The sequence below is a fragment of the Sapajus apella genome, unplaced genomic scaffold (assembly GCF_009761245.1).
Source record: "Sapajus apella isolate SASKATOON/1434 unplaced genomic scaffold, GSC_monkey_1.0 scaffold85, whole genome shotgun sequence".
Classification (NCBI taxonomy): domain Eukaryota; kingdom Metazoa; phylum Chordata; class Mammalia; order Primates; family Cebidae; genus Sapajus; species Sapajus apella.
Genome location: NW_022437025.1, coordinates 4,971,425 through 4,998,017, shown reverse-complemented (window position 1 = coordinate 4,998,017; position 26,593 = coordinate 4,971,425). Strand labels below are relative to the sequence as shown.

The following is a 26,593-nucleotide window of genomic DNA, read 5'->3' as shown; positions in this document are numbered from 1 at the left end:
GATAGGTGGGTGGGTGAGTGGGTGGATGGATGGATGAATGGATGGATAGGTGGGTGGGTGAGTGGGTGGATGGATGGATGAATGGATGGATAGGTGGATGGATAGGTTGGTGGGTGAGTAGGTAGATGGGTAGATTTACTAGTAGGTAGGTAAGTGAACTTCAAAAAAGAAGACAGGCACACACACACTCTGCCGCTCTGAGAACTCACTTTTAATTTATCTACTTGAAGACATTCCATCCCCTTTGGAATTTTCCAGACTTCTAAACTTGACCGTGGATAAAGTACTTCTGAAAGTGCCACCTAAATAAAGCCTTCAAGGGCAAGTGACACACAAGTCACCCAGGGCGGGGCCTCTGGGGCCCCAGGACAGCTTCAGTGCCATCATCAGGGTCCCCATCATCCTGAAGATTTGGACCCCTGTCTCTGCCAGTCACGGGTGCGGCAGAAGCCCCAAATCTGTCTCATCAGAAATCCCTTTGTTCAAGCCGTTTCAGGATGCTGTTTAGGGTGGGCCCGGTGCAGCACCAGAGGCTGTGAGGATTGTCCTGGTGCTCCTGCTGTCATGCGTGGCCATTGTTCTTTCTATAGGAGCCTCATGCAAGCTCAGCCTCCTCGTTTCTTACATGAGGTTGGCTTGGATGCTGGGCGTGAGTTCTTCCCATTCTGATACCACCCCCAGCATTAAGTCTGAGCCCCTCCGAGTGGACATCAAGACTGGTGATGGACCCAATCAGCCCGGTGCTGGGGCTCCAGTAAACCTGAACCACATGCTGCCCCCCACAGTCAGTTTGGTGCCCACCTCACCATCCTCCCAAATATCCGGCCAGCAGACAGTGGGACCCTGCTGTGTGCCCACCTGCCTTCTCTCCTGCACCTGCCTCTGGCTTCCCTGCACCCGGTCCCCAGGAGCTGTCTCCACACGCAAACTCAGCCATGTCCTGCCCTGCTTTCAAGCCCCACAGGGGCTGCCCATGAGCCCATATTGGCCCACCTGGCCCACGTCCTGTCCAACCCGTCCCTGGCCACACTGCATGCTTCCTATTCGTGGACCACACCTGTGGGTTCTCTGAGGCACCGAACTTTGCCTGCCCAGGGCCTCTGCAGGAGTCACCTGAATTGGCTGTCTTTGGGCAGGGCTGACTTTCTCCTGCAAAGACCTGGACCCAGGGCCCCAGCACAGCAGGTCTGTGGGGGAGATGGAGCCACCCAGGCCACCATGGCTTGGGGATATTTCAGGGCTCAGACTTGTTAAAGGGGGAAGGCTGGATGATCCTGGGGTCAGTGCTGCCCCTGTTCTTTTGGATCAGGTAACCTGGGCTCGCAGCTGGTGGAATATAAAGAAGAAATGTACATCACATCAGACTGCGGGTACACCTGGCGGCAGGTAAGCTGGCCGGGAGGTGCCCGGCACCCCCTGCCCCGTTCAGCCGTGACCCTCGGGAGACACCTCTGTTCTGTCATCCCGTCCATTCCAGAGGCTCCGCGGGAGAAGCTCTGAGCCGCGTCTCCTGTCTTGCTGCCAGCCCTTGGGGCTGGTCCAGGGCTCACTTTAGCAGGTGTGCATCTGCTGCGTTTGAAAAGCCAGTCCAGGCAGACAGCTCGGACCCCCCAGCTGGTCTCTCCATGGCCAGTGATGGGGAGTGACAGACGCGAGAAACATCTCCACAGTCGGACGTGTTACTGCGAACGTCTGAGAAATGGGGATACATGCCAGGGAATAGAAAGGGGAGGAGGTCCCAGCCAGGAGGTCATGTGTCGCTTCCAAGGCTTGACTGGGACTCTTTCAGGAGCCCAGGGAGAGGCCAGGAGAAGGGGACGGGGATTCCAAGTTCCTGGCAGGGACTGTGGACACAGCAGTAGAAGAGGATATGGGGGAGGAGCAGGCTGTGGGGGTCATCGTGAGTCTGGGTCGGGGTATCTGGAGGCTGTCCCAGGGTAATGACTTGAGGTGGCACTTTCGAGAAGAGAAGGAAGTGAGGAAAGGAGGGGCACACTTACGCAGGAAGCGGCCACTCCAGCAGTGCAGCACGGCCTGGCAGGGTCCCTCTGTGCCCTGTGCAGCCCCACTCGAAGCTCAGATTTGCAGACCTGAGGGGAAGGTGCTGGTGGTCCTCAGGGGTGGACACAGTGAGGCTAAGGGGGGCTGGTTGGTGCCACGTGTCCTGTGAGGTCCAGGCAGCTTCAGGATCCAAGCCCAAGCTCCCCACTCCAGGAGGGGGCCCCTCCTCACTGTGCAGTGGCCATTCCTTTCCACTTGGGGGGACATGGTCTTTCTGGCCGAAGTTGGCCTGCCAACCTCATGGAGTAGCAGTGTCTGCCTTCTATACTGAGGGAATGAATCAAACTTGCATGCAACTCTCTCCTTCCAAACAAGACATTCTGTTTTAGGTCAGGGTTTTACACGCCTGAGTACCCCAGCCCCAGCCCCCTCCCACACGGCAGTGCTCTGGGCACATGTGACCACCCCAACGTGCAACCTGCACCAGCAGCCAGGGTGGAAGGCCTTGACATTTTTAAAAAATATGCAAGAAACATGGAATTTTCAAAAGGGCAACGGCGATTTATTGTATTTTAATATTTCTATTTCACTGAAACTAGTGAAACATGCCTGAAGTTTCTTAAAGGTCACATCTGCCCATTTATTAGAGAAGTTTCCCCCATATCAGACTCAATAGACAGGGTGAGATAGAAGCTTTTCTAATTTTGTAGAAACTGACTACAAGATGGCCGTAGCAGTCTCTTTGGTCGAGCAATTTGCTTCGATTTCAAACTTGGGAATGTGAGAATTAAAAGGGAGAGCATCTGGGATGTGCTGAGCTGAGGCCCGGTCACAGCAGTGCTGGGGCTCGTTCCCTTCCCGAAGGACGGTGGGGTGCGGGACAGGCACCCAAAGTGAGAGGGCCGGTGTGTGTGGCAGGGGAGGGAGAGATGCTCCTGTGGGTTTTTTGTTTAGTTTCTTGCGATGGGCTGGAGAGGAAGGATGCCCAGGCAGGGGCAGAGTGGTACAGAGGGCAAGGCGGTGAGCCAGGCAGTCTCCACGGTTCCTCTGGCAGCCAGGTTGTCAGGGATGCATGGGAGATGCGTCGGAGAGAGAACGCAGAACACGAATGCGGAACGCCAGCGTGCGTCTTGTGTAATCGACATAACCTTTCAAAAACATGAGCTCCGGAGGATGATCTGTCCAAAGCCAGAACACATTACGGAGCCCCTGGCTGAAACTCAGTGTGGGAGGGGCAGGAAAAGGATGAAGGAGGGGCAGGGACTCTGCTCTCCACCCCCACCCAGCCCTGCTGCTTGGTCAAGGTGCTGGAAACCACAGCAATGGATGTCTGAAGACCCTGCAGCCCTGCTGGTGGGGTTTGGAAGACCCTGGAGCCACCTTTACCCAGATCCCCAAGCTAATGAGAGCAGATATCATTCCTGGGATGGCCGGAAGGCACCTGTTCGTTCCCCGTGGGTGGTCACAGCAACGCCCCCCTGCCTGTGCTTGGGGAGGAGGGTGGCTGGGACAGGCGTCCAGGGGTCCCAGTGCAGAGCTCTGGTGCCCACTTGCTCAGGGGACCAGCTCGGTGCCAAAGGGATTTGCACTTCAGGACTGTCAGGCTCTGGGAAGCCCACTGTCCCCTCACTGCGCCACAGCCTGCAGTTCAGCAGCCCCGTCTCCCTCAGGGGACCCTCAGAGCAGCCGATTAGGCCCCTGGTGGAGTCAGTGAAGGGGGCTGCAACCACACCCAAAAAAGGCAGGGAATGGTGCTCGGGCATGGCAGGTGAGCGTCGCCGAGAGGCCCCTCTCCTCCAGCCTCACAGCGCCCAGCGTGATCTCCGCCATCCTCCTGGCCACACAGGGGCTCCACTGCTATCCCCACGAGGGAGACTCACTTCTCCTCAGATGATTCCTGAGACCCCTCATGTGAGGGAGCCTTGCTTCTGCTGGAATGTTCCCCAAGACAGAGAGCTCACTCTTTCCTGGAGAGGAGCCCTTTACTTGGGAATTCCTTTTCCTTCTCAATCCGTGTGGGAGCCTCTAACGAGCCCCTCCCGTCTGGTCCATCTCCCCCAGCACCCAAGGAATCTTCCGAAAGGGAATGTGCTCTTGTCACTCCCCGATGAAGCCTTGGGTGTCACACCGACCTCCAAGCTGCTCGTCTGTCCCAGGGCCTCTCCGTGTGCCTCCAGGGCTCCAGCCCCAGCACGCGCGTCCGGCTCCCTGGACACAGCTGCCCTCCTGACCTCCAGGCCTTTGCCTCTGTTAACTGCCTGTGATGCCCTTGCCCCTCTGAAGGTCTCCCCAAGCTCCACCTGCCCTTGAACCCCTCCCTGGGCTGCCCGCTGACTTTCCTTAAAACAAGATGTCATTTGTCCCCAAAACATTGGCTGAGCCCCTCGTCCTATGGCAGGGCCCGGGCTGAACACTGGGCTTGGGGGTGGAGATGACAGGGTCCCTCTCTAGCTGCTGGTACCCAGTGGGCAAGTCACTGTCACTGTGCAGGGAGGGTCTGCCTCCTTGGGGGTCTCTCCCTAGGCTGTGAATTCCTAGAGGCCAGGCCTGCATCTATGCTGGCACCCCCAACAGAGGCCCCGGACCACTGGGTCTGTGGGATGGGTAGATGGATGGGGAGGAGAACTGTGGAAAGTTCTTCCTCATAGTCCCCCAAAATCTGTGCCTGTGACACCCTAAAGCCTACAGGCCATTAGCTTGCTTGTCCAGGAAGCAGTTTCTATGAATGTAGCCGTAGGTGGTGTGCTTCTCCAAACACTTTCCTGAGCCAGCGTCGGGACAGAGGACCCGGGCATGGCAATTCCCCTGCCCCCGTTCTGCCCTGGGCAGACAGGGCTATGAACCCAGGCAGGAGCACAGAGTTTTGGGGGACATCTGGGAAGCCCCCAGGTTAACTCTGAGTCCCCACTCCAGCCTGCAACCCCATCACCCATAAGAATGTCTCCCCGCTTATGTGGGGGCAAGATGTCCACAGACACAGTCCCCATGGAAGGGGCAGGGGTTCGTGTGTGACAGTCACCAGCTATGTGGCCTCAGGCAAGTCACTGTGTCTCTGAGCCCCAGTCTCTCTGGAAAATGGAGAATAATCTGAGAGCCTGGCTGCTCTTCAGTAAGATCCTGTGTGCAGCTCACCTCATGGGCACAAGGTGGCTGCCTGGATCCTGCAAGTCCCTGATGGGCAGCAGCACCCCCACCAGGGAGGGGCTCAGTCCTGTTTGGTACTGGTGGTTCCACCCCCTGTGTCATTTTGCCTCACCTGACAGACCCCCACTCTAAACAGGAAGGAGGGAGAAGGGAAAATAGATGGAAGGGGGAAGGGAGAGAGAGAAAAAAGAGAGGAGGGAGGGAGGAAGGGAGGGAGGAAGAGGGAGGAAGGTTTGGGGACACAACTGCCCACCCCCATCACTTTTCATAAGGAGCCTCTCCTCTTTATTCAAGGCAAACGGGCTTCCTGGAGAATTCCTAAGAGCCATGGGCAGCCGACTCTGATGACCATGGGAAATGCCTAGGGAGGGGATTTGCAGGGTGGGAGTGGCATGTGCTGAGGGCCTGGGTATGTTTGGGGAAAGGAGCAAGGTGAGCAGGGGTCCCTCCTGTGGGGACCTGAGGCCATGGTAGGATTTGGGATTGACTCTAAGGGTCACGGAGCATTGGAAGGTTCTGGTGGGATTGAGGGGCATGGGAGTCAGGGGACCTGCCTGACACCGGGGCCGAGGGCGTGGCCTGCCGGCACCCACCTGGGTCTGCTGGGGTTCATGTTCCTGCAATGTGGGACCTCAGTCCATGTCCCCCCTAGGGCCCTCCTGCTGGCTCCTGGAAACCCCAGCATTCAAACTCCAGGGGGGACTCCACAGGGAGGGGCAGAGGGAAGACAGGGGCAGCTGCTTCTCTTTCAGCATCCCCATTATTGTTCCCCAGCTGCCCTGGAATGCCCTCCTACAGCCTGGGGTGCCCCCAGCTCAGCCCCCTGGGGACAGTGCACATGTGACCCCATTAGGCTCCACACCTGCTTGGAAGGGGTCAGCCGAGCCTCCTTACTTATCCTGCCCTCCATGCACGAAATTGCTGCATGTGTATCCCTGGAAGCTCTGCACAGCTGCACCTCCCCAGCTTAGGAGCCTGGCTCAAGTGGACATGTCCACGGTCCCCCAGGGCTCCCGAGACTCTGAGCGCACTGAGACAGATGAGCGTGCTGGCCCTAGTGGGGGTGCCTGGGGTGGCTGTCTTCTGTCCTGGGGGGGCTGTCCTCTGTCCCTTCCTGGGCTTCCTTGTGCCCTGCTGTGGGCCACAGGCCTGGGAGACGGATGGGAGGAGGGTGGGAGGGCAAAGGGGGCCACTTTCGAGGAGGAGAGGTCTGGGGGAAGGGCGGCGTGGTGGAGACAGCAGCTCCCTTGCTGGGCAGTGCTGAGACACGTGCTGGCTGCCTGTACCTGCATGTTCACTGGAGATTTGGGGCAGGCCCCATGTGTCCTGGTGTGACTTTGAAGCCACACCCAGCTCTGCCACCTTCCAGCTGTGAGGCCTTGGCATGCCCTCCACCCCTCAGAGCATCCTCACGTGTACAGTGGGACCCCATCCTGGGGCTGTTGGCCAACAGGCAAGGCTACCCTCCATGTCTCCTCCATGGAAGCCCTGTCCAGGCCGCTCGCTCTTTTGTCCCTTGGGGATCTGGCGGTCGGTCATTCATTCGCTGTTCACTTATTCATTCCACACACTCCCTGGGCACCAAGGTCTGGGCTGAGCACTCTGCAGGGCATGGAAGACTCAGAGCAGCCCTGTCTTTAGGAGCTTTGGCTGAAAGAGAAAATGTAGCATAGTAAGTGTTGGGGCAGCGGCTGGCTGCTCCCCATCCAGCCTGGCATCAGGGAGGGCTTCCTGGAGGAAACGACACTTGAGCTGAGTCTTCATGTCAAATTGCGGTTTGCTTTGACTGATGCTATATATCCTGAATGTTCTTCTAAGTTCTGTTGTTTCTTCCTCATCTCCATGTTGCTGGCACTGTTTGTGCATGGGTTTCGCATAGAGAAGGCTGCGGGCCATGCTCCTGGGTTTTTACACAGAGAGGGCCGCGTGCTGTGCTCCTCTGCAGTTTCCTTGTCCGGGTCGATAGGGTAGAAGTTGCTGTCCACCATTCAGTCATCCAGGGTGTGCGGAGAGAGCTTGGGGCTGGCCCAGGACATGATGACCTGGGACAGGCAGGGAACCCTCAGACCAGCCCTGGCCTCTGCCAGTGCCCCCCACCCCCCAGCCTGTCTGCACGTTGACTACCCTCCTCCCAGGTGCGACTCAGCCTAGAAGGACCTCCGACCTCTCAGGGCCCCGCCTTCAGCCCTCCCCACACCCCACTCTCCCCTGCAGGTGTTCGAGGAAGAGCACCACATCCTGTACCTGGACCACGGTGGGGTGATCGTGGCCATCAAAGACACCTCCATCCCCTTGAAGATCCTCAAGTAATGGCGTCTGCTAGCCCGGGGGGGGGGGGGGGGCCTATGGGGTGGGCCGGGGCTCTTTCTTTCCACCTGGGAACCCTCTCAGACTATTCCCCAGAATGTCCTCCCCTCGGGGACACAGGACCACAGGGCAACAGCACTAAACCCTAAAGACCGGGGCTGCGGCACGCCTCACAAACTCCTCCTGAGAGGTCATTGGGTGGACTTTGTCCTGCCCTCGGGAGACAGCACAGAGGGAGGCCCCACCCCGCCTGGGGAGCCAGGAGGGCCTTCCCCGAGGAGGTGAGGAATTAGTAACGTACAGGGGTTGGGACCAGGCAGCCCAGACAAGGAAGTCAGCAGCAGGTGCCCAGGTGAGAGGGGTTGGCAGCTGAGGGCCTTCATGGGGAATGGAGGGCAGGTGTGAACTCGGGACCCAGAAGGCACAGCTGGAGCCGCTGCCAGGAAGCCAGTATCACTGTAGTCTGAAAGAGAGCTTGCTCTTCTGCAAGATGGTGGCGCGACAATACCGGCCCTGCCTTGGGCCTGACACCCTGGGCCAGGCTCAAGCTGTGGATGGGGCCCCTCAGGGGATGCAAAGTGTCTGAGGGCTTGCAGCGGGAGGTGGGTAAGCAGATGTGATGCCACCTGCATAGGCGAGGCAGCTGCTGCAGCCCTCGCCCTCCAGCAGGACCCTCGGGCAGAGGAGACACAGGGAGCATTGCAGCCCCCCCAGAGACACTGACGCCCTTCTCCCGCAGGTTCAGTGTGGACGAGGGCCTCACCTGGAGCACGCACAACTTCACCAGCACCTCGGTGTTTGTGGACGGGCTGCTGAGCGAGCCGGGGGACGAGACGCTGGTCATGACGTGAGTGCGGGACAGGGGGTGGCACTGGGCAGTGGCACAGAGACTTCCAGCAGGCAGGCCGTGCTGGGCCTACTGTGTCCTTCACCCCCAGCCACCTGGGAATCAGGGACATCTGCCACCTGCCCCAGGTCCCCTGGCTGGCGAGGGCAGGACTGAGGCTCCAGGCCGGCTCCACCACAGCCACAGCACCTCTCGAGCCGGTGATCCTGTCATGAGTATTACTATCTGTTGGCACCTTTCTCAGCCATATGGCATGAAGGTCATAAGGCCTACGGCCTGACACCCAGACAGGCCAGTGTAGGGCGGAGCTGGCTGTGACCTGCCTGTCACCCATCCTGGGATCTGAGGCTGCCTCACTGGCCCTGCCCGACTTCCTTCTGCTCAGCCCCAGCTTGAGCCAAACAAGGCACCGTGAGGGGCAAAGGGGCCTCAGGAGCCTCTGTCATTCACAGCCTCTCTGCCCCAGGAGCAGAGACGTGGAGGACAGTGGGGACACACAGGGTTTGACTGTACCACTGAGGCTGCAGTGGGGAAGAAGGTGGTCCCCAGGAGCCAGTGAAGTGAAGGTCCCTCTGGGCGCCTTCAACCTTGGGCACCCATGAGAGCCCAACGGATTCACGACGAGGTGGGGCGTGCCTGTCTAACAGCCCCTGCAGCCCCCCGCTGCGGCACGGCAGGCCGCCATGTCCCCTTCCTTCCTTTCACGGTGATGCCTGAGATATTTGAGTAGAGTTTCCCAAATTCATGTCCCAGACCCCAACCCAGTGACTGTCCTGACAGGGAGGCACAGACAGGCCTGGGAGGAGGCTGGGGGGAGGAAGGCGGTGGGGGGAGGAGGGCGGTGGGGGGAGGGGGGGGGGGGGGGGAGCCGTGCAGCTGCCAGTCTGGGAACACCTGGCCGCAGGTGGAGGGGGCAGGAAGGCTCCTCCCCTCGAGGCCCTGGAGAGAGCTCAGCCCTGCCGACCCGCAGTTTCAGCCTTCTGGCCTCCAGAGTGCTGAGATCACGTGCGCAATGCTTCAGCGTGGGAGAGCATGTGTGTGATGGTGGAGGCCAGCAGAGTTCATGGTCATTTGCCAAAGTGGCCCCACGAAGCTGCCACGGCAGCCATGACTCCTCCACCTCGAGGCGGGGGCTCAGGGAGATTGGTCGCCTGGATTTTGGACACCTTGTCCTCTTCTCTGTCCTTTCTGGAGCAGGCAGGCCCTGCCCTACCCGCGCCCTGTAGAATAGTCGGGCACTGTGCCCCTCACCCCTGCACACTCGGCTGGAGTGGCCGTGTGCTCTGTGGCAGGGGTGGCTTTATGACCTGGGACTGGTTCTCTGGCTATGGCTTCCGCAGGAAGTGCTGGCCTGGCTCGTTCATTGGCTCACACCCCAAGTTTTCCCTTCCATCTGGCAATGGCCTTCACGCCCTTGACCCCGACTGCGTCTTCCACTGGCCCCTGAATGACCCACAGGGGCCCACAAAGATAAGCCCCCGAGAATGCCTGACCCCAGCCCCAGTCTCCCTCCATGTGCCCCGCCTTCCCCAGGGGGCACACAGCTCCCAGGAGGCCATGGGGACACAGCTCCGGGCAGTGGGGAGCAGGCCTGGTTTGGGAAAGAAACGGCCCAGCTGGGCCAATGCTGCCCCCCCCCCCCCCCAGGTGGGCCTCTGCCGGGACAGGGGTGAGGCCGGGCTCTGCCCGGGCAGGGGTGAGGCTGGGGCTTGTAGACAGGGGTGAGGCCGGGGTCTGCTGGGACAGGGTTGAGGCCGGGCTCTGCCCGGGCAGGGGCGAGGCCGGGGTCTGCCTGGACAGGGGTGAGGCTGGGGTCTGCCTGGGCATGGTTGAGGCCACGGTCTGCCTGGACAGGGGAGAGGCCGAGGTCTGCCTGGGCATGGTTGAGGCGGGGGTCTGCCTGGACAGGGGTGAGGCGGGGGCCTGCCTGGACAGGGGTGAGGCCGCGGTCTGCCTAGGCAGGGGTAGGTCTGGGGTCTGTGGGCAGGGGTGAGGCCAGGCTCTGCAGGGCCAGTGTGTCCCCTCATTTGTCGGGGAGGTTGGGCAGACACAGCCCCTGAGCTCCCCTGCCTGCTACGGCTGGAGCTGGGAGCACAGCCTTGGAAGACACCACCACTGAGCCCTGCTGCTTTCATGCCCACCACCCCTCACACCCACCCACACTCAACCAGCTCTGCTGCTTGGCAGTGAAAGAAACTGAGGCCCTGAGAGGGTAGACGTCGGCTAATGTTGCAGCGGAAAGCCTGTGGCTGAGTCCTCAGCCGGCACTCCTGGGCAGCTCTGTGGGCAGCAGCCTGTCCTCTCCGGGCAGAGCAGAGATGGGAACCCCTTCAAGGAGGCGCCTCTGCTCTGCCGTCATCCAACGTGCATTTATTGAGCACCTACTATGTGCCAGGTGCTGTTTGAGATGCCGGGAGGGTCAGCAACACAGCACACCCCAGCCCTGGCTTTAGGGACATCTGGTGACGGAGAACGGGAACTTGTCCTCACACTCAGAGGACACCTAGCCTGCCTCCCAGCTCCTGGCCAAGGAGGATGGAAGCTGGACGTCGGATTTAGCAGCAAGAAGCCCTCCGTTCCAGCTGAGCCAGGGTGGGAAACCAGGCTTCGGGAAACCGAGATTGCGTGGGGTGGAAGGACAGTGTGGACCCCTCTCAAGGTGTTAGATGATCAGCAACTGTGTGAATTTCTGCCACCTTCAATTCTGCCCCGGCCCAGGAGGGCCTTGCTTGCCACCAGGCCTGGGCTGCCTGGCCTCACCCTCCATGGATCTGATCCCGTCTGCAGGGCTGCCCTTGCCCGTGGCTGTGCCCGCCCAGGGCTCCCTGAGGGACTGACTCTGCTGGCTTCACTGGTGCATCCCCGGACAAGCACTGCACCGGGCATGGAAGAGGGGCTTGGCGCTCAGTGAACATGGCTTGAATAGATACATGGCGATGCACCAGCAAGGGTGACACAGGGGTGGAGACAGGCGCTCAGGGGGTGAACTTGTGCACGCACCGCCCACAGGGGCCTGGTTGGGGAGAGGAGAGCTGGGCCGATCACAGCCAGCACAGCTCACAGGGCTCCACTGCCATCTCCAAATCAGGGTGCTGCTCTCCAAGCCAATGTCCCTGGGCAATGGAGCACACACCCTGAACCTCGGTTCCACAGCCCTGAAATGGGAAGTAAGTCGGCTTGAGAGGCTGCCCAGGAAACCACAGTTCCCTTCCAGATGCCTTGGCTTCCTTGTCTGTAACACGGGGAGTTAACCCCCCAGGTCACCGCAAATGAGCCCTCAACTGATGCCACCTGTGATGCTGGGGGCCTTCTCACTTCCTGGGTGATGAGCAAAAAGTCACCTGCTTAGACTCTGATATAAAGGCCTGGTTTCCGCCCACTCCACAGCAGACAGAGAGGTCCCTCTGGCCTTCCCAGGACGTGCATTGTGGAGGGATTGAGGGATGCTCGGGACAGCTCTGTCCTCACCTGGAGTCCTGGGCAGCTGGAGCATTATTTCCAAGAAGGTGAGCGTCTGCTCACTGGTCTCACTGAGCACCCAGCGCCCGCTGCAGGTGGGTCCCGCCGGCCAGCCGACCCTCCATCACGCATCTGTGTGTTATGGATGACGTGTGATGGCTCCTGGGTGGGCTTGTCCCTCAGCGCCCGGGAGGACAGTGAGCCTCTTCCCCCACAGTCTGGGCAGCATCTTCCCCTTCTTGGACCCTCTGTCCCAAGTCATCCCTCCATCTTTACCAGGACGGTCTCCCGCGGCGGGGGCTGCAGCTGCTTTGGTGAGCGCCCCACCGCGTGCCTGGGCTGTTTTCATATATGACCTCATGCCATTCTCATCAGAAACCTGGACAGATTGATTTACTCCCCCATTTTTAGAGATGTCAGCCTGTCTCAAAGGATTCATCCCTAAGGGAGGGGCGGGAAAGGGGGACCCTGGGAGCCCGTCCTGTGAAAATGGGGTGAAAACAATCACCCTCCTAGTCTCTGCGGGTCCTGAGGTTTCCCTGCACAGTCACTCCCAGCTCTGGCCAGGCCCTGGACACACGAAATCCTGCATGACCTTCACTCACTCTCACGCCGCCGGAGGCCATGGTCTGGGATGGGACAGGATGGCCCTGCCTTTTCCACAGCTGCAGGACCTCCTGTGGTGTATGGGGAGGGGGAGCGAGGGAGGAAGGGAGTCCGGCCACCATGCACTCTGTCTGTGCTCCCTCACGGTGTGGACCTTTCGTGTGATCAAGCCATTCCTGGGGCCAGAACCCGCAGAGCAGGGGGAGCCAGGCGTGCAGGGGCGAGGGCGGCCCTCACTCCTTACACAGAGGTCAAGCTCCTTCTCCAGGCCTCAGCTTGCCCGGCCGAGAGACAGGAGCGCTTTCCACCCTGGAGCCTTGAACCAGCTTGTCTCTGCAGGGTGCCAAGCCCTTCACCCCAGCTGCCATCAGGCCTGAGCCCTGGTTAGGCCCCAGAGATGACCCAGCCTTCACCCCCCACCCACAGACAGGGCAATTTATCCAAGAAGGAAAACGGTGGAATTCACAGCCAGGTGCTATAACCTTTCAAGTTTTCTCTAAAGCCTCAGAACAGTTCTGCTCAGACAGCTTCCCGATCCCAGCCCACGTACAGAGAATTCAAACAGCAAGAGAGGGAGCACGCCGCAGGTCAGGGCGCAGCTCCCTGCACGGGGCCTGTGCGGGAGCGGCCCTGCTCCCCAGAGCTCGCCTGGGCTCAGCTCTCCACCACCCTGTCCTTCCTGGATCGCTGTTTTGCCCAAATCCACCCAAAGACCTGGCCAGAGGCACCTTTTGGGACTCTTCCCTGGCACCGCTCACTTTCCCCTGCTTTCCCCGCCCGCACCCCAGTGTAGCCTCAGAGCAGAGAGGGGTCCGCAGGCCCTGGGCTCGGGCGAGAGGTAGGGTGGGGGCTCCCGGAGCCCTCCCCAGCCACGGGGTCCAGCCCTCACAGCGCAACCCATCTTTCCTCATTAACTGCAAAGTCATATCTAGGCCTCTTCGGCAGCTCTTTTCTAAGACCCAGGATTAGCTAGATGGCAGGTGCTTCTCTAAATCAGCTGAGGATTTAGGCTCCATGGGAGGCGGGACTTCAGGACTGTGGAGGGGTTAATTCATCAACCAAATGGGCCTCTCTGCTCTGCCCAGCTCAGAACGGCGGTAACACTGGGCCCTCCCCGGGGTTTCTGCAGCAGTGGGGCTGTCGCCGTCACGCTCAGCCAGCGCCCGCCGTGTTTCCGCGCAGAGCCTCACAGCTCCGGAGCCTCCAGCCTGGGTTCCAACGCCGGCCCCTCCAGGAGGTGGCCTGAAGCTGTGCTGCCCTGGGTGGGTCCCTGGCCTCAACCTCAGTTTCCTTGTCTGTGAAAGGGGGCTTTGTCGAGGAGGAAATGGGGGGATATAAGGTCGAGCATGTGCCCAGCCTGCAGCAGGTGCTCCGTACACAGCGGTGACTTTCACAATGCCACAGGTCACAGAAGCGCATGAGGATGGGCTCAGAGATCCAGAAGTTGCCCCTTAAAAAGGATTTCTTAAGAGAGAGAAGACCTCAGACTATTGACAAGGCCAGTGCAGCAGGCTTTGTTTGGACACTGGTGTTGAAGGAAGATTCCCCATGTGTTGAATGTCGAGGGCATCCAAGTGGCATCCATCAGGAGACAGACAGCAAGTGGGACCTCATCCCAGTCACAGGTGCCCTGGAGCCAAGGCCACTCACAGCTGGGGCCACCATGCAGGCCACGAGACTCCTGCGGGAAACAGTGCCTGCAGAAGCAGGCAGACGCAGCAGGCACAACCATACCTGCGGACCTCCCCCTGCCTTGGTGGGCATTGCCACTAGCAGCTAGGAGGGCTCAAGTCCCATTTTCCCTCCCTCTGAGAAAGAAAGAGTGGCCTGGGGCTCTTGACCTCCAAGTGCAGGGAAGACAGCAGACGGACCTGTGAGCCTGGAACCAAGGGCCCGACTGGAATGAGGGCTGGCAGTCACGTGGCAGGAATGTGGGGCGGAACCAGCCTGGCCGCTCCTGCAACGAGCCAGCCTTATGGGAGCACAGGGAGGCAGGGCCCCAGGGGAAGGTCAGGAGAAGGCAGGGAGGCCCCATGCGCAGCCTGCAGAGGCTTAGGGTTTCATCAAACAAAGATAATAGCGTCTGCCTCGTGGGGCTGTTCCGGGCAGTGGCGGCAAATGCGAGGTCACAGATGAGTTCAAGCATGAACCACACAGGCCTGCCTGGCTCAGAGGTGCCCTGTGGCACCAAGCCTTCAAATGTCAGCCTCAGACACTCGGGACCCGCCACCATGTGCTCAGAAATACCTACAAGACCTTTCTCAACACCGCCCTAGAATGGGGCTGTCCTTTCAGCCCATGATGGGCACCCCCGAGTATCCAGGCCCAGTTGGAGGTGCTCAGACGGGGACTAGTCTGGAGCAGCGTGCGTCACCTCCCCCACCCAGACGCTTGGCCTCTGGTAACATGGCCGGAGCACCACAAGCTGGACTAAAGGAGGCCCAGGAAAGAGCAGGCTGGTCTCACCTTCTGGGGTGGTCTTTGGAGTGGGGTCTAAGTGTGGGGTACTGGGGGATGGAGTGGAAGGCACTCAGCCAGCAGCCCTTCCAGAGGGGGAGACACTGGGACACCCAAGTGCCATTCTGAGTGATGGGCACTCAGCAATGACCGCTGAGTGTCAAGGACGGAGAAGGAACAGCACAAACAAGCTGTGTGACCTTGGGCAAGTTACTCAACCTCTCTGTGCCTCGGCTTTCCATTCTGTAAAATGGGTGGACCTAGCCCACCAGGCTGTGCATGCATAGCTTCTAGCACACACAGGTGTGCCCTGAGTGGCCAGCCCCCCTATTCTCCTCCCCCGCTTCCTCTGTTCCTCTGCCCACCTAGGCCGTGATGGGTCAACACTGCTTCTCCTGCGGGCTCTGAGCTGGGCCTGCTGACTCCTTATTTCTCTTTGAATCACCACCTCTACTAGGGAGCAAACGCCCTGTGGCCCAGCGCTAGAAAGCTGGGTTTCTGCAACACAGGACCCTCCCACGGTCAGGCCGAAGCCAGACGGCCGCAGACGCAGACGCCTGACCACAGATCATTCCACAAAGCAGAGTGCAAGGACCAGTGGAAGGGCTGTCAACCCTGCTGTGGACCTGGGCCTCCTTCCCTGTCCATCAACGAGGGCTCCAACCCTGCTGTGGACCTGGGCCTCCTTCCCTGTCCATCAACCAGGGCTGTCAACCCTGCTGTGGACCTGGGCCTCCTTCCCTGTCCATCAACCAGAGCTCCAACCCTGCCGTGGACCTGGGCCTCCTTCCCTGTCCATCAACCAGGGCTCCAACCCTGCTGTGGACCTGGGCCTCCTTCTCTGTCCGTCAACCAGGGCTCCAACCCTGCTGTAGACCTGGGCCTCCTTCCCTGTCCATCAAGGGGGGTCATGGGGGGTCAACCAGAGTGACCCATCCCAGTGCAATTGACACGTCATAGATCATGGGTGGTAGTTGTTTGAATATTCACGAGAAAGCCCACAGAGCGCCCGTGCAGGGCCACGCTCAGTGCCCGGGGCAGCCTCGCTCTGATCCCCAGCAAGGGCAGGAGAGGGATCTCTGTGCCCATAGTACAGATGGGAACAGAGTCCGGACGGGACATGGTTTGCACGGCAGGACAAGGCCTAATGAAGGTTTCTCTCCCTTCCCTCCTCTTCCCGCCCCAGGGTCTTTGGTCACATCAGCTTCCGCTCTGACTGGGAGCTGGTCAAGGTGGACTTCCGGCCCTCGTTCTCCAGGCAGTGCAGTGAGGAGGACTACCGCTCCTGGGACCTCTCCAACCTGCAGGTGGGCTGGGATGTGGCTGGGGTCGAGCAGGCCGGGTACAGACTGCAAACACAGGCCCACTCTGCCCCCGCAGAGTCCTCCCCGGCAAGCACCTCCCTGCCTCTAAGAAATCTGCAGGGAATCCCAGCGCCTTTAGATGTCCAGGCCTCCTGTGGACTTCCTAGACCCTTCTGGGTCACGGGGCTACCTGGGCTCAGGGTCTTCAGCCACACTCGGGGAGTGTAGGGCCACAGGCTCTATCCCAGGCCCGTGGAGTCCAGTGTGCTTGGAGGTCAGGATTTTCAGATCTTAGGAAGGTAACACAGGTCTATACCATACAAGACAGCTGGGTCTCGGTGTGGAGTGGGGTCTGGGGCGAGCCCTCCCTGTAATCGAGACACATAACTAGTGTGTAATATTGACACTAAGCGGAGTAAGCAGAGTGTAAAGGCCATCAGTCCCCTCTGTAGTTCCAATCAGGCTGTGCTGTTGGCGGTGTGGTGGGGAAACCTGGGATTTCAGAGCGTGGGGACCTGGAACTGCCGGGGACTGGGCGGCTCCGTTAAAGAAGAAATGATTCACTGGCGCTTGTTAAAGCACGGGGTGGGAGACTTTACTCCGGGCCATCACGGTGGGCACAGGGACCCTCTCCAAGAAGAGACTGGGCTCAACTCGAATTCAGCATGGGTAAAGGGAGTTCAGAGCTGACGTCAGCGGGTGGAAACTGACCAAGAGGAAACAGCAGTCATCAGAGGATCTGACATCTCCTGGGGGCAGCAGGGGACGAGCAAGCCTATCTGACAGGGAGGGTGATCTGATATCGAGGGTGGGCGGTGCTTGCCAAGCCACCTTAGCAGGGTGCTTTGCCGAAGCTGGATTTCACAAGGAAGTGCTCAGATGGGCCTAGGAGGAGGTCCAAGAGCCTGAATACAGGCCACCAGGCGTCCTTGCTGGTCCCGCCTCGTCACTGCTGCAGCAGCTGTTGCAGGGAGCAGGGGTGGCCTGTCCTGATCATCCCAGGAGGACCCACTGTGTGCCTGTGAGCCCTTGAAGCTGTGGCTCCACCCAGCTCCCCACACAGCACCTGGGGGGACTGGGAACCTCAGAGGGGCTGCACTTCCAGCAGCTCCGCGACCCCTTGGGCCCAGCCAGGGCTGCACACAGGAGGGGCTCAGCGAATGCCGGTGGGTTGAGATGACAGGGAGGCTTCCTCAACTTGACCTCAGACATGCCACTTCATTCTGGGCCTCAGGTTCCCCATCTGTAACCTGAGGCATCAGCCATCTTCAGTCTCTGGCGGGCTCAGTGCCACAAGCCCACGTAGAGCAGTCGACCTGTCTCGGGCAGCTCCTCACCCTGATGTTCCTGCTGCAGGGTGACCGCTGCATCATGGGCCAGGAGAGAAGTTTCCGGAAGAGAAAGTCCACGTCCTGGTGCATCAAGGGGAGGAGTTTCACATCAGCACTCACATCCCGCGTGTGCGAGTGCCGGGACTCAGACTTCCTGTGGTGAGCAGTGGGCTCCGAGCCAAGGGGCCTCAGGCCCTGCTTGAGCATCCTCACAGCATGGCGGCCGCTTCCCCCAGAGTGAGGGAGGAAGCCTCAGTGCCTTTTATCACCTGGTGTCAGAGTCATACCCTGCCACTTCTGCCTCATTCTATCTCTTAGAACTGAGTCACCGAGACCAGCCCACACTCCAGGAAGGAGCTGTAAGGAATTTGTGGGTGCATTTTAAACCCCTCAGTGGCTGCTCACGGGCAGGAGGAGAAACTGAGGAACAGGTCAGGGCATCTTGGGGACGTGCTGCAGCCACCCTGGCCCTTCTCCATCCAGGGGCTCTGCTGAAAGCCACCCAACCTGTCCCCTGCTGTTCTCCAAAGCTGCCTTTGACTGCCCAGTGCCCACAGGACAATTTGGCTGACAGCTCACCCACCTGCCACCCACCTCACCCCTCTCCATCCTGCCCCCTGGCATTCCAGCCTCTTCCGCCTGTACTGGTGCTGCTCAGTCTGGGCCCTGCCGGCAGTGCTTCTCTCTCTCTTTCCCTACCTGTCTCTGTCCATCCTTTGAGATTTGCTCACCTCCCCCAGGCAGCCCTCCAGGTTTCTCTGAGTTTCCAGCATCCCTTTGCCTCCCTTGTCACCCTGTGTCCCACTCTGGGATGGGGCTATGGGTGCTCCTTTATGTCCTCACAGATGGGTGTACAGCAGGCCCTTGGTATGAGGTTCCCTTCTCAGCTCTCCCAGATTTCACCCCAACCCTAGCTGACTCCGGTTCCCCCCTGTGCCTGTCACTTACTACTGCTCTTCCCTCCTCCCAGCGACTACGGATTTGAACGCTCCCCCTCCTCAGAGTCCAACACCAACAAGTGCTCTGCCAACTTCTGGTTTAATCCATTGTCCCCGCCTGACGACTGCACCCTGGGCCAGACCTACACCAGCAGCCTTGGGTGAGTGTGGGCGCAGGCCTCTCCCTGCCTGAATCCAGGGGCAGAGTGTGGTGCAACCCCGAAACCATGCCTTCCTGGCTGGCGCCTGCAGCTCCCAAGTAGAGTCGAGGAAAGAGAGGTCAAAGCTGAGGATGCCCTGCATTCACAGCACAGAGCCTGGCTGTGGGGCTCATGGGAGTCACCAGACATGATGAATGAATGACCTTAGAACCTGCAGGGTTCTCCCATCCGAGCCCGTGGGGCCACCGCCAGGAGAAAGCTGCCTTGAGCTGGCTCTGGACAGAGAACAACAGACAGAAAAGGCCCAGGGTGCCTGTGGCTCCCACCTGAGGCAGCACTTCTTCCCCTGGTATTTCTGAGCCTCTGCAGTTCTAGGACGCTTCCCCATTTACCAGTTCCCCAGTAAGCCAGGCTCTCCCCAGTCACCAAAGCTTGGGTGCTGGAGGTGCTCCTGCTGCCTGCAGGTCTCCGCTTAAATGGCACTTCCTCCAGGAGGCCTTCCCTGACCACCCACCCCTGACTCTGAGCTTACCTCTGTCACAAGTCCCACCTATTGTCATCACTCACTTAATTGTCCTCGTTGCTGAACTGTAAGCTCCACAACACATAGTAGGTATTCCTTCAGTCTGTGGTAAGCTCCACAACACATGGTAGGTATTCCTTCAGTCTGTGGTATGCTAAATACAAGCTGTGTGTGAAGGGAAGGCGTCAGCGAGTGCCAGCAGTTATGATACTTTTCCTCCACCAGAGGCTGGGCACATTGCCATGAAGGATTCAGTTCATGTAAAATGTTAAGTATGTAGGAGCTGTGGGCCTTCCTCTTCAGGAGGTCCCAAACATGCTCCATCAAAAGGTCCCAATTTCCCCATTTCTCGATGAGGATGTTTTCAGAGGGGAAGAGAAAAGCCCATGAGTGTATTAGAAAATCCCCATTACTTCCCCTGGGGAACATGAGGGAACAGGAGGCAGGACCAGAAATCACAGGCTTTGACCTCATCGGCGTATCTCCTGCCATCCACCCACACGTCCGTGCGGTCACCCAGCATCCCCCATCTGCCCATTTATCCATCCATCATCTGTCTCATCTGTCCATTTATCCAGCCATTCAGCCACCCATCTTTCCATCCATCCTTCCATTCTTCCAAGCATTCAACTACTATCCATGCATCCCTCTGTCCATCCATTTACTCAGCCATTCATCCATCTGTCCATCCACCATCCATCTATTCATTCACCATCCATCTATCCATCCGTCATCCATCCATTCATTTACCTATCCATCTATCCACTCATCAATTCATCCATCCATCCTTCCAAGCATTTATCCACTATCCACCCACCCACCTATCCATCATCCATTCATCCATCTACTCATCCATCTATCCATCCATCCATTCATTTACCTATCCATCTATCCATCCATCAATTCACCCATCCATCCTTCCAAGCATTTGTCCACTATCCACCCACCCATCTATCCATCCATCATCTATTCATCCCTTTACCCATCCATCTGTCCATCCACCATCTGTCTATTCATTCACCTTCCATCAATCCATCCACCCATCTATTCATTCATTTACCTATCCATCTATCTACCCATCAATTCACCCATCCATCCTTCCAAGCATTTGTTCACTATCCACCCACCCGTCTATCCATCCATCATCCATTCATCCATCTATACATCCACCATCTTCTATTCATTCATTCACCATCCATCAACCCATCCATCTACTTATCTATCCATCTGTCTACCCATGCACCCCTGTATCATGAAGCTGCGGTGGTCTCTCCTGCACGTCCACTGGAGCTTGGCAACAGGGACTCTTGTCTAAAGTGTCAGAGCAAGGATCTTTATCAAGGCAAAGGATTTCATCTCATGTCATCTGCTCAGTGTAGGTGCTGTGCATGGGTGGTCCTTGGTCCTTAGAGAAGTGTATTTTCTGTCAAAGCACTAATGAAATGGGCCTGTGCATGATCACCTTCTGAATGCTGCTTATTCAGTCGCTGAGCCAGCTGGGAGAGTTTGGCCCTGAGGGCAAGAGGGGGACCAGCGTGGGGCAGACAGATACCCCTGGCACCTGGGCAGCAACACTACTTTCCCAGACTCAGAATCCTACCATTGCCTGAGGGAGCTTCGCGGGTCGCAAGCTGCATGAGGCCACTGCGGGGTGGTTTTGAGGGGCTCCTAAAAGCTCACCCAGGGCCCCTCTCCACCTCCTGCCACACCTTCTCCCCCTCGGGGCTCAGCACCCACCCTAGGGCCTTTGCACATGCTGTTCCCGTGGCCGGGGATACTCTTTCTTCTCATGCTTACCCTCCCAGTCTCAGCTGAGAGCCCCTTTGTCAGGGACCAGGTCCCCAGGGGTGCCCAGCCAGTGCCACCGCAGCTATGGATTCACTCTGACGTGATCTGCTCAGGTCCACTCTCCACTAGATGCTCTGCTCTGCACACCATCCAGAGGTTGCATGTGATCACCCCCATTCCCAGTGCCTGGCCCATAATGGATGCTCAGTAAAGGGGTGTCTCGTGAATGCAGTGAAGAGTCAATCACCCAACCCAGCTCTCTCAAGGGAACAGGGAGACGGGACCCAAGAGGCAGGCTGTGTTTGTGCACAGTTCTGGCCACGCTGTGAGCCAGTGGCAAGGTGGAGGCAGGATCCCAGCTCTCGGGCACTCTGTCCTCCACCTTTCTCAGCAAGACCATGAAATTCCAGCTGGCTGCTGAAGGCGCCCCCTCTGCAGCACTGACGGTGGCTGTGATGATTACTGTGACACGACCAGACCAAGGAGGTGCCAGCGCCTCCAAAGCACACCCTGCCACCATCAATCCCTCCTCCTCTGAGCCTCAGTGTTCTCATCTCTAAGATGGGGCCATAGCAGCAGTTGCGTGGAGTCAGTAGGTGGCTGGGAGTTAGTAAGTAGAACCCTAGGGGTGGGAAGCCAAATGCCACCTCTGGGTGGCAAGCACATCCCTCCCCAGACTACGGGGCCCCATCCCTGGCCTCCTGGCTCAAGTGGGCCCTGACCCTCTCTTGTCAATCCAGGTACCGGAAAGTGGTGTCCAACATGTGCGAGGGTGGCGTGGACCTGCAGCAGGGTCCCGTGCAGCTGCAGTGCCCCCTCACCCCACCCCGCGGCCTGCAGGTCAGCATCCGAGGCGAGGCGGTGGCCGTACGACCTGGAGAGGACGTCCTGTTTGTGGTGCGGCAGGAGCAGGTGAGTAAGCACCTCCCAGAGGGCTCCCGGGACTGTCGGGCAGGGTCAACTCCAACTAGGCACCCAGAGGGCATGGTGAGGGGGTCTCCTCTGCCTGGAAGTGGCTCAAGGTGTCTCCGTGGGCCAGCCTGTCCGGCCTGCAGGAGGCAGCAGAGGATTGGAAATCCACTTCCTGGGTCCAGCCCAGCATTTAACAATGAGACACAGAGGAAAACAGAATAGGACGTAGCGGGTATCAGGTGCCCGCAGAGCAGAAGGAGATGGTTTCATGCATGGGGGGCAGGGCGGTGGTTACTGGCCTTGGTATAAAATGTATTCATTCCCGTGGGCAGCAGCACATTTTTTAAGCCAGTAATTATATATTGATTTAGTTAATTTAGGATCTTATGAAAAACAGAAAGTTAAAAACACTATGACTTATAATTACACAACCCAAGATAAGTCCTGTGTGTGCATGGACAGATACTGATAGAAATACTCACACAAACACGGATCGAAATTTCCTCCCAGCCTCCCACGCTTGCTTTTTTTGCTTTAGAACAAGTGTTACATTTTCTTCTGACTTTAAAAATAATGAATGTTCATTGTAGAAGGTTTGGAAAACACACACAAAATATCAAGAGTATAAATATCTCTCAAAAGTCCCCCCCACTCCTCCGTGGTAACAACTGTTACTTTTCCATATTTCCTTCTATTCTTTTAAAATTAATTTGTAACATGCTTATTTTTCTGAGGCTAGAATAAACTAATGCTCATTGTAGCAAATTCAAAACCAAAACCTAGAAAAACTTACAAACAGGCAGAAAATTCAAGACACAGAAAAGGACAAAGGAGAGTTCGAGGCCCCCGTGTCGCACCCGAAGGGGGGCACACCTAGGACCCTGGGCACTCTCCTGGTACACGGCTTTCCTGGGCACTTGGCTCTTTGGTGAACAGCACAGGGGATGCAGGAAGTGTGGCTTCACAGTGACACGTGTCCTGTTTAAATGGCCTTCAAAATATGGTGCCAAGGTGGGGTGGGATGTTGGTGACAAAGGTCTTTGGAGTTGGAAAGCAGGGAGCCTGGCCTAATGCAAACAGGGAAACTGAGGCCCAGGAACACGCAGAGCAGTGCTTGCCAGCACCTCCGTGGGGGACACTGTGCACGAGCCACTCCCTGTACTCCTGGCACAACCTCGAGTGGTGTCCTCTTGCCAACCTGCTTTATAGCTGGGGAAACTGAGGCTTGGACACTCCCAAGACCACACAGGAATGAGTGGCAGGGTGAGTGGCAGGGCTGCCATTGGGTCCCCGCCCCGAGACTCCACGTGGACAGAGTCTAGGCACCCAGACCTGAGTGGTTCCCTGGTGCAGGCGCTGCTGCTGATGGAGACAGGCCCTGGGACGCACGTTCCTGAGCCAGGGGCAGCCCTGGGCGCCTCTGCTCGCAGCAGCATCATGGGGCAGCAGGAGGACAGAGCCGCTCCCCCGCCTGGACCCTCGGAGTGGACCCCCTGCGGCTCCCTGTCCAGGGCCGACTTCAAGGAAAAACGGCCCTCTGCTGCCCCCTAGAGCCTGGCGTCTCGGCAGCACAGTTGCATCTGCAGAGTCTCCAGTGGGACCCGGTCTACACCCGCCCCGGGGGCCAGGACCCTTACTGGGACTGCTCTGTGGGCAGGAGCTGGAGTTGGCGGAGGCAAGGAGAGCGATCAAAAATGCTCTTGGTGGGGAGAGTCACCCCACTGTGCAGCTACTGTCAGGAAGAGGCCACCCGCCACATTAGGGAAGGGGTGGGGGTGTGGGATCTGGGGTGGCACACTCACTCGCTGGTGCACACGCTCATACATACACACAAACTCACACCCAGACACACATACGCCTACAGGCCCACGCATACACATAAACTCACACCCAGACACACATACACTTACATGCTCACGCATACACATAAACTCACACCCTGACACACATGCGCCTACAGGCTCACGCATACACACAAACTCACACCCTGACACACATGCGCCTACAGGCTCACGTATACACACAAACTCACACCCAGACACACATATGCCTACACGCTCATGCATACACACAAACTCACACCCAGACACACATATGCCTACAGGTTCATGTATACACACAAACTCACACCCAGACACACATACGCCTACACGCTCACACATACACACAAACTCACACCCAGACACACATACGCCTAAAGGCTCATGTATACACACAAACTCACACCCAGACACACATACACTTACATGCTCATGTATACACACAAACTCACGCCCACTTGCACGCTCATGTATTCACACTCGTGTGCAGACATATCTGTACACACTCACACACACTCTCAAACATAGGCCAAGCAACTCTTGCAAACAGCACTGGGTTTAGGGGAGTCTACGTTTTTTAAATATCTTAAGAATTAAAAATCAGGTCTAATAGAGGCCCCTGTAAATATGGAATAGACCCATATAAATACGGCCGAGGGATGTTTGATGTGTATGCAAAAACAGCTCACTGAGGGGAGGGCTTATTCATCCAATAAACATGAACCTCCACCTAGACCTCACGTCTGATAGGAAAAATGAACTCAAAGTTGCTGAGATTTCAATGTAACATGTACAAATCATAAACCTTTAGAAAATCTATAGGAGAAAATACGTAGGGCTGGGAAAGGAGTCCTCGGACTTCACACTAAAGGCAGAATCAAAAGGAAAATTGACAAATTGGGCTTCATCAGGATTAGACACTTTTGCTCTGTGAAGCACCCATGTTAAGAAGATGAAAGGCAAGCTACAGTGAGAGAAAACATTTACAAACCACATGTCCAACAAGGACCAGTACCTAGACTAGAGGAAGATCATTCAACCCAATGGCAATGTTGGAAACAGACGCTCGGTGCCGCAAAGAAAAATCAGCACTGAGACAAAGGATCTTTCAGCAATGCAATTTTTACTTCCTGGACTGCAGGAAGGGGACCCTCACTAGCCGTCATGCCATGAGGGTACAATGAGCAAAGGAAAGCACACAAATTTATCCTTATGCATTCGGGGTTGTCCTTGCTGCTGTGTCTGATCTCTGTTGGCTGGAACCAGACCTCACAATCTAAACTAAAACCCGATTGGCCAACAACTTAAAACTATTCTAAACAGGTAAAAGCAATGGAGAGCTGGGGACATGCCTGTGAGCACATCCAGCACAGGTATCTTGGTTAAGGTACAAGGACATAGAATGTGCTGTGTGCCTGTAAGCATGGCATGTGTCACAGCTGCATAGGATAGGGCTTCACGAAGTTATTAGCACACTTATTCTTTAACAAGAAAGGAAACTTTAAAAAGGAACTTTTCTACTTCCCACAAGCAAGAAAACAAACCATCCAGTTAGAAAATGAGGAGAACTGAAAAGACGCCACCAAGAGGATGGGCAAACGACACGTACGCACATGAAAAGACGGTCAACACCGTCTGCCGCCAGGGAGGCCCACAGCCAGACACGGCTGCACACCTGTCAGAGTGGCTGGCATTCGAAACGGCGCCCGCACGAAGTGCTGGTGGGGAGGCAGCGCAGGGCACCGGATCCCTCACGCGTGGCTGAGCTGCTGGAGAATGGCCCCAAGGATCTGGAAAACAGTCCAGTCTTTTCTTAACAAACTCAACATGCGACAGCCAGAGGACCCAGCACCCACACTGGTGGCAGTCACACCGGAGAAACGAAGACTTCTGTTCACACAGAAACCTGCATGTGTCTGTTCACAGCAGTGTTATTTATAAAGGCCAGAAGCTCAAACAGCCCGGCGCCCTGCAGTGGGTGGGGGTTGCACAGGCTGTGGTGCCCGCATGCCCAGACACCATGACCCAGTGAGAAGGAATCCGTTATTAATACCTGCAGCAGCAGGGCCGGGCACGGTGGCTCACGTCTGTGATCCCAGCACTTTGGGAGGCTGATGTGGGCAGATCACCTGAGGTCAGGAGTTCGAGACCAGCCTGGCCAACATGGTGAAACCCTGCCTCTACTAAAAAGACAAAAACTAGCCAGGTGTGATGGTGCATCCCTGTAATCCCGGCTACTCGGGAGGCTGAGGCTTGAGAATCACTTGAACCCGGGAATTGGAGGTTGCAGTGAGCCAAGATCCAGCCTCGGTAACAGAGTGAGACCCCAACTCAAAACAAAAAATACCTGCAGCAGCGTGGACAAGCCTCAAGGGGATGACGCCGGGTGAAAAAAGGCACTCCCACGGGATCCCGTGCTGTGCGACTCATTTATGTAACACTCCTGAAATACAGAAATGGAAAAAGAGGATAGAAAATCATCGTCAAAATTGTAGAAAGAAGATTCGTGGTTGGAATGGAGCTGGGCTAATTGGGGAAGCGGTTGTGTCTGCAAAGGGCGCCCGGTGGGGCCTGAGTGGCGGCTGAGTTGCTCTGTCTCCTTCCTGTATCGGTGTCCACGTCCTGGAAGGAGGTCTAGAGCAGCCTCCATGGGCGACTCAGGGCCTCTGGGGATGGCAGTTGGTGGCAGCTCCTCTCTGTACCCACCCTACCGCATCTCAGCGTCACTCCTGGTACCACATGGTCTGAGAAAGAGAAAATCAGAAACCACAGCCTCCCGGAAGGGAAATCCTGCTTCGTTTGCAGGCAGCTTAGGCGCTTCCAGACACGTGCCTCTCCCCGGCCGAAACCCCCCACACTGTGGGAGCTCCCCTCACCCTCCTGGCTCCAGGCCAGGCACAGGCCTCAGTGGGTCTCCCTCGGACACTCCCTGCCCCCCAGCTGCTCTCTGATGACACCCTTGGGCCTTCCCCCTCCCTCTCTGCCGCTGGGTGAT

General features: G+C 57.6%; 1 protein-coding gene across 7 annotated transcripts in view; it reads left to right on the top strand.

The window, feature by feature from the left end:
- SORCS2 (sortilin related VPS10 domain containing receptor 2) overlaps positions 1–26,593 on the top strand; it is a 587,909-nt gene that overhangs the window by 540,445 nt on the left and 20,871 nt on the right. For all 7 annotated transcript variants that reach the window (XM_032254109.1, XM_032254110.1, XM_032254108.1 and 4 more), the window contains exons 12-18: positions 1,310–1,386; positions 7,360–7,451; positions 8,192–8,299; positions 16,008–16,128; positions 17,482–17,615; positions 18,427–18,555; positions 21,607–21,778. In XM_032254109.1, coding sequence (XP_032110000.1) covers positions 1,310–1,386; positions 7,360–7,451; positions 8,192–8,299; positions 16,008–16,128; positions 17,482–17,615; positions 18,427–18,555; positions 21,607–21,778 — 833 coding nt within the window. The remainder of the gene's footprint in view (positions 1–1,309; positions 1,387–7,359; positions 7,452–8,191; positions 8,300–16,007; positions 16,129–17,481; positions 17,616–18,426; positions 18,556–21,606; positions 21,779–26,593) is intronic.